At 38.5% G+C, this 15940-nt stretch overlaps 1 protein-coding gene across 1 annotated transcript in view; it reads left to right on the plus strand.

The window, feature by feature from the left end:
- The window catches only part of THSD7A (thrombospondin type 1 domain containing 7A), a 303860-nt gene that overhangs the window by 100212 nt on the left and 187708 nt on the right, over nucleotides 1-15940 (plus strand). Inside the window, exon 2 of the mRNA XM_054726384.1 lies at nucleotides 9283-10108. Within this exon, the coding sequence (XP_054582359.1) occupies nucleotides 9283-10108 (826 nt within the window). The remainder of the gene's footprint in view (nucleotides 1-9282; nucleotides 10109-15940) is intronic.

The raw sequence follows: 15940 nt of genomic DNA on the forward strand, positions 1-15940 counted from the left end.
CTCCAACACTTGCTCTCTTTTGTTTTTCAGATAATAACCATCCTGACAGGTGTGAGGTGATATCTCATTTTTGTTTTGGTTGCATTTACCTCATGATTAGTGACATTCAGCATTTTTTCATATACTTGTTGACCATTTATGTCTTCTTTGGAGAAATGACAGCACTAATCATAATAGCCAAGATGTAGAAACAACTGGAATGTCCATGAACAAATGAATAAAGAAAAGTTGGTATGCAATGGAGATTAAAATAGTCAAACTCATAAAAGCAGAGAGTAGAGTAGTGGTTGCCAGGGGCAGGGGGAGGGGGAAATGAGGAGCTACTAATCAATATGCATAAAGTTTCAGTTAAGCAAGATGAATAAGTTCCAGAGATCTATTGTGTAACATTGGACTTAGGTATGGTCAACAATAATGCATTATACACTTAACATTTTTTGAGAGTAGATCTCATGTTAGGTGTTCTTTCCACAATAAAACAAACTTTTGAAAAAAATATTAAAAATGAATTCTGGTAGGAACACAGTTTAGGTAATCCAAATGCAAGTTTCCTCTGTGCTTCTGCTGTGTCCTATTTAGCCTGGAGACCATCTGTGGGCTGTGAGCCCCTAAGCCCTATGTACCCTAGCAAATAATAAGCATTCAGTATAGAATGCTCAGAACATTTTTAGTGCTGGAATTGCTTCCTATTAAGAGACTTTAATTTATGAGTGGAATTTTGATTTAAATAATTCTCTTTTCTTTCCACCAATAGAATACTAAATGGAGGCAGATAAATGTGTAAAGCATTAGCTATGCGATGACTCTTATTTCTTCATAACATTTTATACACACCATGTCAAAGCATGCAAACATATATTATGACCATTTATCTCCAAACATAATCTAAAACTTATCAATTCTGTAATGGATAAGTAATGGAATATGTAATTCAATTACACTCTTTTGAGAGAAAAAGGTTTGGGGAGTGATAACTGAATGCATGGCACTTCAGGAACCCGGGTCAGTGAATGCTGCTGATTAATCTGGCCGCGCTCAGAGGTGAAATGTACATCTAGTTTCCTCAGTCAGCCTCTGGATAAGGAAGAAATAGATATTCAGGCACAGAATTTTCAAAATGTCTCTTTGTTCTTATGGAGTTGAGTTAGCCAAGCAATGACCAAAAGAATGGCCATAGTGAGTAAATTCATTACACAGCACAATGGTAATGAATAAAGTCTGAGCCTTGACAAAATGTGTGTGAAATGAGTTAACAGAGTATTTAGAGACTTGGGGTGAGACTCATCATGTTGAAATGAATATGAGGTTATTTGCATTTTTATTTTAATAAGAATAGAAGATATCTGGATGTAGTTTATTTATAATATGTCTACTCCATTTAATTTCCTTTACTAGTTCCCACATTGTTCTATGATATTATTGTACATCTAACAGTGCCACAGAAAAGCAGTAAGTCTAGTGATCAGACCAGAAGTCTTATTAGGAACAAAAAAAATGAGATTATTTAGTTTGAAGTATTAAAATATTTAAAAAGCTGTCAGGAAGAGGTAGAGTAGAATTCTTAGAGAGGAAGATTTTATAGGAATATAGAGAAGAAATACTAAGTCAATAAATAAATTCTCCATTTCCAGAATGGGCAACTTTGTGTAACAGTGAGCACTTTTCAGCAGAAGTGTTCCATCTGAGGTTAAAAGAATGTAAGATGAAGAAAGATTGTGTTACAGGATCTCTGTGGTTCCTTCCAAATTATGGATCCCAAGATGAAAAAAATTTTTGTTCATGTCAGCGAATGATTTATGGAGCCTAAGATAACTGATAATTTACTAACTTGAGTTTGAGAAATAGAGTTCCTTTGTGAGCTATTCATCTGAATTAAAGTTTCCTGAGTTAGAATGTTAGAGTACTGAGCTGGGAAGTCAGGACATCTTGGTTTGGACTCTGGCTTAGATGACTTTATAACCTGCATTTAACTTCTGATGGTCTTAAGATCTTGGCTATAGCCCAGCCGGCATGGTTCAGTGGTTGAGCATTGACCTATGAACCAGGAGGTCATGGTTCGATTCCCAGTCAGGGCACATGCCCAGGTTGTGGGCTCTATCCCCAGTGTGGGATATGCAGGAGGTAGCCAATCAGTGACTCTCTATCATCATTGATGTTTCTATCTCTCCCTTTCTCTCTGAAATCAATAGAAGGTCTTGCTATAAAATGTTACACTCTATCACTAGGTGTCCTTCAGTTTTAAATTTTACAATTTCCATGAATGTGCAACCAGAAGCTCCCTTATTCTTCCTCTAACCATCTTCCTTAGTTGATTCTCCCACTGTCATACTCTTGGACCCAATTACTCAATGAAACCACCTGTATCAATGCCCCAAATTAATATCTATCTATCTATCTATCTATCTATCTACATCTATATATATATATATATATATACATACATATATAATTTATTTATTACATATATATACTTACTTAAAATGTATCCTTACTGTGATTTTTAATCAAGCAAAAGAAATATTACATTTATCTTCAAAAAGACTAATGATGTGTCCTAAGTTATAGATTGGCCTCCTAAACTGGTATTAATATAATCAGACTTAAAAATTATGACTACTTAATACTTAAAAAATTTATCAGTCATAGAAATTTAATATGCAAGGATAAATTTATACCTAAATATGGAACAAATGTGCATAGAAAACCCCCCCACAAAAACTGGATGTTCATTTCTGTCTGTCTAATTTTGTATAAAATCTTAATGTTTCAAGCTAAAAGACACTTTTTTTCTAGTTAAAGATATAGTGGCTACAGTTATTAAAGAACAATTAACAGAATTGCATGCATCTTCAAAAATGCTTTATTGGCAACATTTCTTTGAAGATAAAACCGATTATCTGATTTTATTAATAGAGGAGATGTTTTATATTCTGTTTTACAGATAGGGGAAACCAGCATTCGAAGAGGTTAAGTAATTTTCTTAAGAGAGATCAAACACAATAAGACCTGAAAACAGATTACGAATATATTTGGCAACTGTAAAATCGGCTATCAGAGTCACTGACTCCACATTCATTGTCTCACCAGGTTGAAAGAGCTTGTCTTCATTTTATACATTTAATTTGATATTCTTAACATAATTTATTTTAACGTTTAATTACTTATTGAAGATGAAAGCTCAGCTTGACTTCGGAGTGATCTTTTCTTATCTAGCAAAGTGATTTGTCATTTGAGAATTATATTTTAAATTAAAATCAAATTAAATTAAAGTATAACTCAAGTAAAAAAAACTGAGCTCCCCTTTTGTTTTGAAAAAATAAACTTTTAACTACTTTATGACAGTAAATATTTAAAATTGAATTGTTTTTTGTGTTCATAAATCTTTACTAAAGGAGTCTCCTAGACAGAGTGCATATTTTAATGAAGTTAATTAATTAGTGTGGTATTGAATGGCACAGTATGCCAGGCACTTGAGTAATGTATGGGACTGCTTCAAGACAGACATTTAAGCTCACATATTTGCTTCTATCCATAGAAAAAATTCTTTTAAATGCCCAAATGAGTACAAAGTAGACAAAATTATATTCCAGTGCTGAAAAAAGAGAAGGATAATATCTATTCTCCAGAAGTTTTGAGTTCTTTCTGGAGACCACAGTACACAAAGGATTGGAGTTAAAGGAATAAAGACTATACAGTCAAAATAGTTAAAGGATGGATCCTTTGAGGACATAAGCACCTAAGATTCCCTCAATAAAAGCCCAAGTCTGGAAAATAGCAGTCTGAAGATCTGAGCAAAAATATATATATTCATAAATTGCTGGTAGGAGGCAAACTAGTACATTTTTATGGGCATTTTGGTAATACTAGCTATATCAAAAGCTTGATAATTTGCAAAACTTTTGACTAAATTATTTGACCAATGTACAATAAAGGATGCTCATTGTAGCATGCTTTATACTGTTGTAAATGATTAGGGAAAAAAGACCTACATTTTCACAAATAGAATATCAATTAGATAAATCATGGGAAATTAGTACAACATACTATGCCACTATAGGATAGATCTCATTGTGTAAATATGAAGAGCAAATGAGATTGAGTGACTGTCTAGAAGGGTCAATCTTGTATCTGAGGCCCCCACATCTATTGAAATTGAGTCATTTTAATAGCATACAGTGAGGTAAAAATGAAGATTATAAAATCATTTACAGAACAATCTCAAATTTATACAAATATATATTTTAATTGCCTAATAGGATGACATCAAAATATGAAGACTTTTCTGTAGTTTATAGAATTTGAGGAATTTTCTTTCCTATTAGCAGTAATTTCTAATTTTTTCTAAACTAATATGCTTGAGTAAAAACAAATAGTTTTTTTTTTTAATTCTGTGAGTTGTGAAGTTCAAAGTAGGATACTGTGCAGCATTCAAGAGACAGAATTTAGTATATTAGTAAGCCGTTTGTGCACTCCTTGATCCTGCAAACTAGAACATGCTGTTCCATAACCAAATCCAGGAGGGAAAAGGCACTGTCTCATCCGAACGATGCAAACATATTTAGCCTAACAAGAAACTGGCTCATTTGAGGCTTTTATAGCACACAAGGACAGAAAGTAGTTCGCATAATTTCCGCATGCTCCTTTTATAGTGTTTATCTTTTATAAGGTTATTTGGAACAGTTGCTAGCCACCTGTCAATAATGTGGCCTTTTATAGACTCAGCCTTATATTGTTCTCGTGCCCTTGACATATAAAACACAATATTAGAAGAAGTCAATGTTGAATATGTTGAGCAAAATACTAATTTTAAATTTAAACGGCCACCTTTTGTAGACTGAAATAGAGTTTAGAATGACATGAAGAGAATAGGCATGCTGTAAAACCCGCTTTAGCAGGAATGAAAAACTCATTTTTATCAACACTTTTGGAAAGCTAGTTAAGAATTATGTTTAAAGCACTAGCCTATGGAAAAATAAGCCAAGTAGCACTCATTTAAAGTTGTTATAACAATTTTGCCTAATCTTATATCAGTTCCAACGGAAAATATTTCTATTGTGAGCCTATCAATTACATAAATATTTGGGTTTCTAAACAGTCACTTCAAATTTTTTTAGTGGAATAAGACATCCAGCATTTCTTTCTTGGTTTCCATAATATCTGTCAGGCTAAATGTTCTACATATATATTTTTGACCTACATCCTAGAAGTATTTTTGCATGATACTAAATGAATACAATCCTACAGATCAGCACGCAGGAATACTTTTCCTCTTATAAAGGGACATTAGCCAAGGCCTTAAGTAAAAAGGGGCCTAGCCTTTGTTTTGTGCAGTTGGAGTCCAAGTTCCCTTTATGTTATAGTGAACAAGAACAGTAAGTGAAGCAAGTTTTAAACCAAGGGAAATTCTTTCTGTTCTTACTAAAAAGCAAACATACCTGCGCACGCATGTGCACACACACACACACACACACACACATGAACAAACACACACCACGTTTCCAACTCCATCACTTCCCACTCTAAGTAATAGGAGACAGAGAGCTACGATTTAACATTATGCAGAGATATAGGAGTTCAATAGCACAGTCCCCTGTTGTGCTTGGGAGAGGATTTCTTTGTGTTTTCCTTGATAGAGTTTGCATATTGTGCTTTCAGTTTGCCCTTTGAAACATTTGTTCTCCATGACACTTGGTAGCTAATTGGGCTAACAATTCTTAGCTGTCAGGAGCAATTTTAGATGTGGTCCCCTTTCTGTTCAATGTGTGATTATTTTAAAACTGCTGGAGGAAAGAAGGAGACAGCCCTTCATCGGGTCTACCGTGGTAAAGATCTGATTTTTCAAAAGGGTCTGTTAATTGGACATGTGTAATACCCAAGGTGCAATGAAAAGATAAGACAGCAGTTAAAGCCTGCAAAGTGAATGAGTTTTTTTTCAGGTTCACTTGTGATTATTTTGCCACCTCCACTTTGGCTGGTGCCCTCATATATTTTATCTTCCTTCAGCCTAGAGGGTGTTTTTGTAGATCTCCGTGGAATTTTCTCAGGATTGCCTGTCTTCTGGTTTTCAATGAAAATATACTTGGAATAAAATGAGCCCAACATGGTTACCTATGCATAGATGGTTAATAGAAATCCGTGATGATATTTTTGGAATGAAAATTGAATTGTATTTGTATTTAGAATGTATGCTTTTTCTAGTTATCTAAGTAAACCTTAGATATGCTTGCTCATTATCAATGTATGAAATACTGTAGAAGTCTTCTTGAACTCAATTTCTTTCTTTCTGTTGGTATTGACATCAAATATATGGTACAATTAAGTATTTTTTTTTTTTTTTCTTTATTGATTAAGGTATTACATATGTGTCCTTATCCCATTACCCCCACCCCCCCACTCATGCCCTCACCCCCTTGGGGGAGAGGTCAACCAATTAAGTATTTTAAGTGCCAAATTTACAATTTGCTATAAAAATTTTAAATTTTTACTTTGAGGCTAAAAGACTAACTTCTTAATAGTCCCAATCTGATTAATCAATTAATACAAAAGATTAGAAAACAATAAAATATCAAGAAGTTCCCACAAGTTAAACCTGGAATTTAGACTCTGAATTAATGCAAGACACTTATATTGTGAAATTTAGATGTAACAAGCACATAACTTCTAACTTGAAGGTCTGACATAAATCTATCTTAATATGCTGTGTTTAGGGTAGGGAATAAGGATTACTGATTTGGTCAAGCACAGTGGGGAAAAGGAATAAATACCAAAGATATGTGGAATTAACTGTAACATTTTATACATATTATTATGTCCCCTTATTGAGAAGAATCCTAGGTTCTGTGATTCCTAAACTGAATATTTACAAAGTATCTAGAGAGCATTAACAAATTTATAAGTATATATTTTTCTTTGACAAATTAAAAATAAGATTAAAGTATCATCTGGCATTGCATGTGGGCAGATGTAACAAACTCACTGGCTTTCTTACCTCATAAAGTTTTGACATCAGCACTCTGGGAAGACTGTTTCTGTAAATGCATTTTAAGTCCTTTATAACTTTTCACATATGAGATTCATAAAGCAATGATATATAGGTATGCCAAATATACAATTATTATTTTCATGCAATAATGATTAGTTAGCACAATATTTTCAGTTGATCTCTTTTCTATTTATAAACCCATTGTTCCATTTGTAATGAAGATAACATTATCAAATTATAAACACTTGGATATATAAATAAAAGTAAATGTTTACATTAAATATAATAAGCACATTCTTCATATTTTATTCGTTGCAGTTTAATTATTTTGTATAGGTATACCTAAGTCTTGAGCTCTAAAATCTAGGCTAAATCATAAAACTAAAAGGCAGAAATAGAATCAGAAATCAAGGTTTTGTTATTCATTCAAGATATGAACTTGGCAAATCACTTTCCCTTCTTGTCACCAGTTCTTTTCATTCATAGAGTGAATCTGTTGGCCTCATTTAGTGGTTTTCACTTTACAGCAATAGAAACATCTTGTCATACAAAATCTCATGCATAATCTCAAAATGTATAAAAATAAATAATAACAATGGAACTTTTCTTACAGAAGCAACAATGCAGGTTCAGGAAGGAGGGCAGAAAGGTGGGGTTGGGAGACCCTGAAGTCCAACCCTATATGCTGGCCAGCACCTTCCTATATGACCTATTAAAGATGGCTCTAGGCTACATCAAATAATTTATCAAATTCCATGGAGCACATTTTGAAAATCATGCAATTATGTGATCATTATGTTTCTTTAAAATTTCAAAACTATATAATTGTCAATTTCATAAATTGAACAGATTTGTCTGTTAAAGCACTGAAGTCCTATTATCTTCCTTTAAAAAAAAAAGAAATAATGCATGCAGATATGAGGGTTTCAATCTATGCTAAAAAGGATTCAAAGGTCAAAGGCCCACATTTCACACTAGAGCCACTGACTTAAGTATCCCATCACACTGCTCTATAATACCAAATAGTTCACACCTAGGAAATGAATAGATTGAAGAAACTCCAAATAACCCTTCAGTGTTCAGAAAATTGCATGGTCTTTTAATTAAATTTAAATTCTCTCATCTGTTTTTGTACTTCACTGGGGAGATGAGAGAAATGATAAATTTAAAGGCAGAATGTGCTTAAGTGACGATTTTCACTTTGATTACCATAAAGTAAACACTTCTGCCAGCATACACATATACAACTACTAGAGGCCCGGTGCACGACATTCGTGCACTGGGGGCGGGGAGGAGTGGTCCTCAGCCCGGCCTGCACCCTTTTGCAGTCTGGGAGCCCTCGGGGAATGTCTGACTGATGGCTGGGTCAAAGCTGCAGTTGGACATCCTTACCCGGACATCTTACTGCTGCCGCAGAGGCGGGCCGCTATGCTCACCAGCCGTCAGCCCAGCTTGTGGCTGAGCGGCACTCCCCCTGTGGGAGCTCATTGACCACCAGGGGGCAGCTCCTGCATTGAGCGTCTGCCCCCTGGTGGTCAGTGAGCATCATAGCGACCGGTTGTGCTGCTGTTCGGCCGATTTGCATATTACCCTTTTATTATATTAGACTAGGGGTCCTCAAACTTTTTAAACAGGGGGCCAGTTCACTGTCCCTCAGACCATTGGAGGGCTGGACTATAGTTTAAAAAAAAAAACTATGAACAAATTCCTATGCACACTGCACATATCTTATTTTGAAGTAAAAAAAAAAAAACGGCAAAAACACCCGCATGTGGCCCGCGGGCCGTAGTTTGAGGACGCCTGGATTAGACTCTTAGTCACAATGTGTAGCAATAGAAAATGAGGCAGAACAGAGCGTATTCTACAAAATAGTTACTTGCTCGGGAGAAGAAAAGCCTGTGGGAGACGAAGTTCTTCACATGGGTCCATTTTCTTTCCCAGTTACTGACGTGAGTGGTGGTTATGAGGCAGGAGTGGAGTTCTCACTGTGACTAATTTCTGATCTCCTCTATGATCAGGGGCTCTCTAACAACCTAAAATTAAGGAACCGAATAAAAGCAAACTTTTAATAATCCCCAAAGGACCCAGAGTGAAATTGTACCAGCAGTTACCTTGTATATTTAGTCTGACACAGTTCCCCCGAGTGCAGATCATCATTACTTTGCAAAAGTCCTGTTCGGAGACCTACTTTCTCACACTTCAGGGAAGTTACCGCACTAGATCTTGAAATGTCTTTGTGGCACGTACAGCAACCTGTGGTTTCCCTCGGGTAGCACTGCTAACTCTCGTGTCGTGTTTAGGTCCGTGGGGCCGCTGCATGGGAGACGAGTGTGGTCCAGGAGGCGTCCAGACCCGCGCCGTGTGGTGCGCGCATGTGGAAGGCTGGACGACGTTGCACACGAACTGCCCGCCGGCCGAGAGGCCCAGCAACCAGCAGCATTGCTTCAAGGTGTGCGACTGGCACAAGGAGCTGTACGACTGGAGGCTGGGACCCTGGAATCAGTGCCGGCCCGTGATGTCCAGAAGCCTGGAGAGGGCCCCGGAGTGCGCGAAGGGGGACGAAGGCGTCCAGGTGCGAGAGGTCACGTGCATGCAGGAGGAGAAGGGCATCCCGGCGGAGGAGACCATCTGCGAGTACTTCGAGCCCAAGCCGCTCCTGGAGCAGGCCTGCCTCATCCCCTGCCCGCAGGACTGCACCGTGTCTGCCTTCTCCGCCTGGTCCGAGTGCTCCAAGACGTGCGGCAGCGGGCTCCAGCACCGGACCCGCCACGTGGTGGCGCCGCCCCAGTTCGGGGGCTCGGGCTGCCCCAACCTGACGGAGTTCCAGGTGTGCCAGGCCGGCCCGTGCCAGGCCGCCGAGAGCCTGCACAGCCTGCACGTGGGGCCCTGGAGCGCGTGCTCGGCGCCCCCGTCCCGGCAGGCGAGGCAGGCCCGGCGGCGCGGGAAGAATAGAGAACGGGACCGGGGAAAAGCCGTGAAGGATCCCGAGGCCCGGGAACTCATCAAGAAAAAGAGAAATAGGAACAGGCAGAATCGCCAGGAGAACAAATACTGGGACATCCAGATTGGCTATCAGACCCGAGAGGTGACCTGTACCAACAAGACGGGGCAAGCCGCGGATTTGAGGTAACATTTCATGGCCATTGACGACACCGTGTCCCTCTGTCAGGACCTTGGGCTAGAGCCGTGGTCGGCAAACTCATTAGTCAGCAGAGCCAAATATCAGCAGTACAGCGATAGAAATTTCTTTGGAGAGCCACATTTTTTAAACTTAAACTTCTTCTAACGCCACTTCTTCAAAATAGACTCGCCCAGGCCGTGGTATTTTGTGGAAGAGCCACACTCAAGGGGCCAAAGAGCCGCAGTTTGCCGACCACGGAGCTAGAGAGTCCTTCAGACAGGCTCTGCTCAATCCCGAAACCCACGTGCACACACAACCTAGGGTGTCACGTTTAGCGCCTTAAGCTTTGTGGGTTTCCTGGCATTGTTTCTATTTTGCGCATGCTTGGCACTAGACAGCTTGAGCTCATTTCAATTTTCCGGTTAAAATGAGAGATTCTCTGAGAGCTGGTACTGCTGCTTTAGGTCAATAGTGCTAATTACACCTGTAATGGGGAAAAACGAATACGTAGTTAAAGGCCAGAGTTTTGGGATTTTGAATTCAGATATTTATTTTACTAAGAATCAGACACACGTGTAATCTCTCCAAGTTTATAGTATTTTGATAATTACCCTATAAACAAAATCTAAATAACCACCCAGGGAGCTATAGCTAAGAATAATTCTCTTTCACATTTTATAAAAGGGAATAACTTTCCCCAGAGAAGAAAAGGGGAAATCAGCAGAAATTAAGGTATTTAATTGTGAGTTTTCTAGCTTAGAAAATATGTAATTAATTGGCTGCGTTTTCTAGACCAGAATTATTTGTCACATTATCTCTGAGTAAATGACGACAATATTATGAAACCACTTTCTCATGTGTGCTTTATTGTGAAAATACTCATTGAGGATCATTCATTGAGGATGAGCTAAAGGATTTGATGTTCCTTGGATATTCTGAATTTTGCTTTTGGATAAGCCAGACCATCTGGGCGTGGCTGATGTGGATAATTTGCATAATTGCCTTTTCTGAAATATTTATGCGGTTAGGATTTGGACTGAACTGAGAGAAATTATGGTAAAATCATTCAGAATTTTATTTCATGTATATTGTAGAAATGACATTGAAAATGTCATCTACTTCATCACACGTCTGTTCTTTAATTAAAAGCACATAAGAAATTTCACTGCCATCTCAACCCAAGTGCTTCTGGTGAGCAGCTGGGTTGTTTTCCTGATGGCCCCTGGAAGTCTTGTAACAGATTACATTTTCCTCTTTACTTTGGCTGTTGGGAACATAATAGGACTGTGGGACATGCATGTTGTACACTAACATACTCCACTGGCTTCGTCTGTTTCTCACACTCATTATTTTTCTTCGCTCATTTTTGCCGAGGGATTTTGCTGTCTACAGCTTTTGAAAGCTGGTTTGAAGCCTTTTTTCAGTGCAGGATATAGTGTAAATTCATGAACAAACAAACAATTGACTTATCTAAGACAAGAATTTCTCTCGGGATAGCATTGTTCTCGTCACTGATTTTAGGATATTTGTTTCTCCCTCCCCTCTTTGGACTGACACAGTTGTATTTTCTCTCAGCCCTACAGTAGTTTGCTCTTTCTCCATTTTGGTGTCGTCAGCCCAACTCCTTTTCTGGTCTTGCTAAGGGCTGCTTGTTCTCCTGCCTTCATTGTCCAGGTTCCTGAAAACTCTGTGTGTGTGTGTGTGTGTGTGTGTGTGTGCGTGTGTGTGTGTGTGTTCACCTCTGATTCTCTGTCAAGTGTACTTTCAAGTCAATCCCTGTTTTTATTCTTTTATGACTATCCTTATTCTGCTGATATCTTGGGTCCCTAAGACAACTTGAGTTGTCTCCTGATGTCACTGGGTTAACATGGTGTAGACATGTAATTTAATGTTGACTACTCAATTAAGAGTGTAATTAGGATAGTGCCTACTACTGCATAGAGCCTCACGTACCCATGCAGCTGCTTGAAATAAATATATTTTAAAATCTGTAGATCATTTATCAGGTACTTATATTATATTAGAAATACCATATCTAATTATTCTAATAAAATGATAGTGCATGTATGTTATAACTTATTAGGGCATAGGTGAAACGTTAGGTTAAGCAAATTCGTTATTAACATTTTTCTTATTTAAGAATTATATATAAGAATATACATAAATGAGCATATATAATTAGGAAAGTTAAAGTGTTAGTAAAGAAGAGACAAAACCAGGTATTTTGACCTAAATTTTGCTCAAACATTAACAGTAGAGCTAATAAAATGAAAAGTAAATGGATAACACCATCGAAACACAAGGCCACAGATCATGGATTCAGTGATTAAATTTAAAGTGTCTCATCTTATATCAAATTGAGAAACAATTTTATCATGTAATAGGATGAAAAATTAATTACTATGGCTTAAAAATATCATTAAAATGACTAAATGAATTTAGATAAATAAACCTATGAGTATTGTTGAAATAGTTGGTAGTCAAATAATTTTAGCAGACTTACTGATAGAACTTCCAAGTTAAAGAAGATAGATCTGCCCTGCTTCCTGCTTCATAAACAGACTGAAATTAATAATAAGAATAAAAACGCACCGAAACCGGTTTGGCTCAGTAGATAGAGCGTCGGCCTGCGGACTCAAGGGTCCCAGGTTCGATTCCGGTCAAGGGCATGTATCTTGGTTGCGGACACATCCCCAGTGGGGGGTGTGCAGGAGGCAGCTGATCAATGTTTCTCTCTCATCGATGTTTCTAACTCTCTCTCCCTCTCTCCCTTCCTCTCTGTGAAAAATCAATTTTATATATATATATATATATATCTCCTATATAATAATAGACAAATATGCAAATTGACCACACCTCCGACACACCCACAAGCCACGCCCACCACCCAATCAGAGCGAGTATGCAAATTAACCCAAACCAAGATGGCTACAGCCACAGAGAGCAAGGTTTCCTAGGTAACAGAGGAAGCCAAGCTTTCTGCCAGCTGTTGCAGGCCTAAGCCTCCACTCAAGCTACAAAGTTTCAATTATAGAAGGTAAACAAATTCAAACAAATGGCGGCAGAATGGAGCTTGAGAGAGCAGGCCAGGGTTGCCGCCGGCAACAGGGGAAGCAAAGCTTTCCACACACCCTGGCCGGGCCCACCAGCTTAAGGCTACAAAGTTTCAATTATAACCCCAACACAAATGGCTTTGGGCCTCGGAGGGAGCCCCAGGCTTAGCTCTGCTCCAGGCTACAAAGTTTCAATTGTAGAAGGAAAATAAATTCCAGATACCAGGGCCTCCGCTTGCGTTGCCAGGGGGCGTGGCCGGCCTGCAAACCACCACAGGCCCCTCACTCAGGCAGACCCACGCCCCAAGGTTACCCCACCCTGATCAGGGACACCCTTCAGGGCAAACCAACTGTCCTGCCCCCATGCGGACACAGGATGGCCACCACAAGATGGCCAGCAGGAGGGCAGTTGGGAGGCACCTGGCCTGCAAGGGAGGGCAGTTGAAAGGGACCAAGCCTGCAAGGGAGGGCAGTTGGAGGTGATCAACCCTGTAGGAGAGGGCAGTTAGGGGTGACCAGGCCTGCAGAGGAGGGAAGTTGGGGGCAAACAGGCTGGCAGGGGAGCAGTTAAGCATCAATCAGGCTGGCAGCGGAGTGGTTAGGGGGTGATCAGGCTGGCAGGCAGAAGCGATTAGGGGCAATCAGGAAGGCAGGCAGGCAAGCAGTTAGGAGCCAGCAGTCCTGGATTGTGAGAGGGATGTCCGACTGCCCGTTTAGGCCCGATCCTAAGGATCGGGCCTAAACGGGCATTCGTATATCCCTTGAGGTGTCCCAGATTGGAGAGGGTACAGGCTGGGCTGAGGGACAACCCCCCTCCATGCACGAATTTCGTGCACCGGGCCTCTAGTATATATATATAAAAGAATAAAAACGCAAACAGAAGTCCCATTCTTTTATGTTCGTAAGAAACAGTCATAGTCCCAAACCACAATTGGCAGAGAAGATTTGCAGAATGTGGCAAAGTTAGATGGAACTGAGGGAAGAAACTTAGAGCAGCACCATGTCTTTGCAGCTTTTATGAACTCAACATCTCTGAGTAGCCTGAACTTTGTAAGGGGCCAAGCCGATGACACCACCTTGTCTATGTCCTGGTCTGTGTTAGTGAATGGGCTGCTGAAGAGTCTCCGAGTTCTGTTTGAAGACAGAATGGCATAATAGGCAGGACTGAACAAGGAAACTCACTGTGCCATTACCGCCGAGGAAAGGCTATCAGTTTGATGGACTGAGGGATCGAAGTTTGATGACCAGTGGAAGAGAGTTCTAAATCACTACACACTCACTGCCTACACAGCAGGCTTCCCTGTGAACCAGGGAGTTTCAGCCAGGCTTAAATAGAGTCTTACCCCCAGGCCGAGAGTTGGTATGAAAGTATGGGCAAACAGTTCAACTAGAAACCAAAGGTGTCAAAGATAATACTTTTTTTTTTTCTGAACCAAAAAGAGAAGGAATTTCAATAGTCAAAGAAAAGTTAAGAAAACTGAATGAGCTTAAAAGTGATTTGGCAGAGAGCGAAAAAGAAATGGAGAATTCTAAACCAAGAAAAGAAATGAAATTCACATTAGAAGAAACAAAATGTGAGAAAATATTCTGTGGTAAGAAGAGTCAGTGATATGGTGAACAGTTGCAGAACATCAAGTCACTGTAATTTTTTTTTAAAAAAGATGATGGATATGGAACAAAACATCACTATATGAAATTCTGGTGTTACTTGAGATAGGACCAGAAAAATCAGAACAGACAAAACAAAAACATAACAATATAATAGTAAACTGTACTGAAATTAAGGAAGACTTTAATCCATAGATTGAAATTGCACAGGGCCAATATTCTTCTGGAAGAGGCTGAAATAATATCCTCATGGAAGAACTGATATAGAGCACTTGTTATAGAGAGAGATAGAGACGTCAAACTGAAAGCCAGAACGATACTCAATTCTGAAACACTAGATGCATTCTCTTTAAAGTAAAAAAATAAGATAGGCTATCACATTATTTCCACTGATAGTTAACATTCATGTAAGTATTAGTCAGTGTAGTTGAAAGGAGAAAGAAATGAAAATTAAAAAGCATATTGCAAAATTAAGATTTCCCCCCGCCAACTTTTATAAAACTCAAGATAATAAATTGAAAGTATTTTATAAGCAACAGAATAGCTCAATGGGATAGATGGACAGAAAGGTAATATCCCAAGATCAATATATTCCCTAGATGCAAATAGCAATTAGTTCAACATTGATGGAAACAAAGGATTATAATATCCCATTTAAAATAGTAAAAAAAAAAATCTGAAATAAACCTAACTATGAAAGTTCTGTACATAACACAAGACTTTGAAAAGTGAAACAGTAAATGCATGCTTGTTTAGAACATGCAGTAAATACACCAATTGTTCCCACAGTGTTCTTGACAATTACCAAGGGAAAAATAAGTCTATAATAAAAGCCAGGAAGATTCTGAAAAATAAAAGTAAAGAGAAAACAAACCAATGTCACCAGTAAATTAAATGCATTTTATTCCATGAATAATAATAATTGTATGTTAGTACATGAATAATCAGATCAAACAGAATAGAGTCTAGAAAAAAAAACCTTAAAATATATTTCCACTAGTAGAAGAAGCATTTCCAATTTGGGTGAAAATGAACATGTTTTTTGTTTAAGGGTCAGTTGCTTTGCCATTTAAGGAAATAATAATAATAATTTTAAAAAACACCCATCCCTTTGTCAATTGTTATACCAAAACAAGTCCTGGTGTCATTCAGTACTTTTAAATGTTTCTTTCAAAT

The sequence above is a fragment of the Eptesicus fuscus genome, chromosome 14 (genome assembly GCF_027574615.1).
Source record: "Eptesicus fuscus isolate TK198812 chromosome 14, DD_ASM_mEF_20220401, whole genome shotgun sequence".
In the NCBI taxonomy this organism is placed as follows: domain Eukaryota; kingdom Metazoa; phylum Chordata; class Mammalia; order Chiroptera; family Vespertilionidae; genus Eptesicus; species Eptesicus fuscus.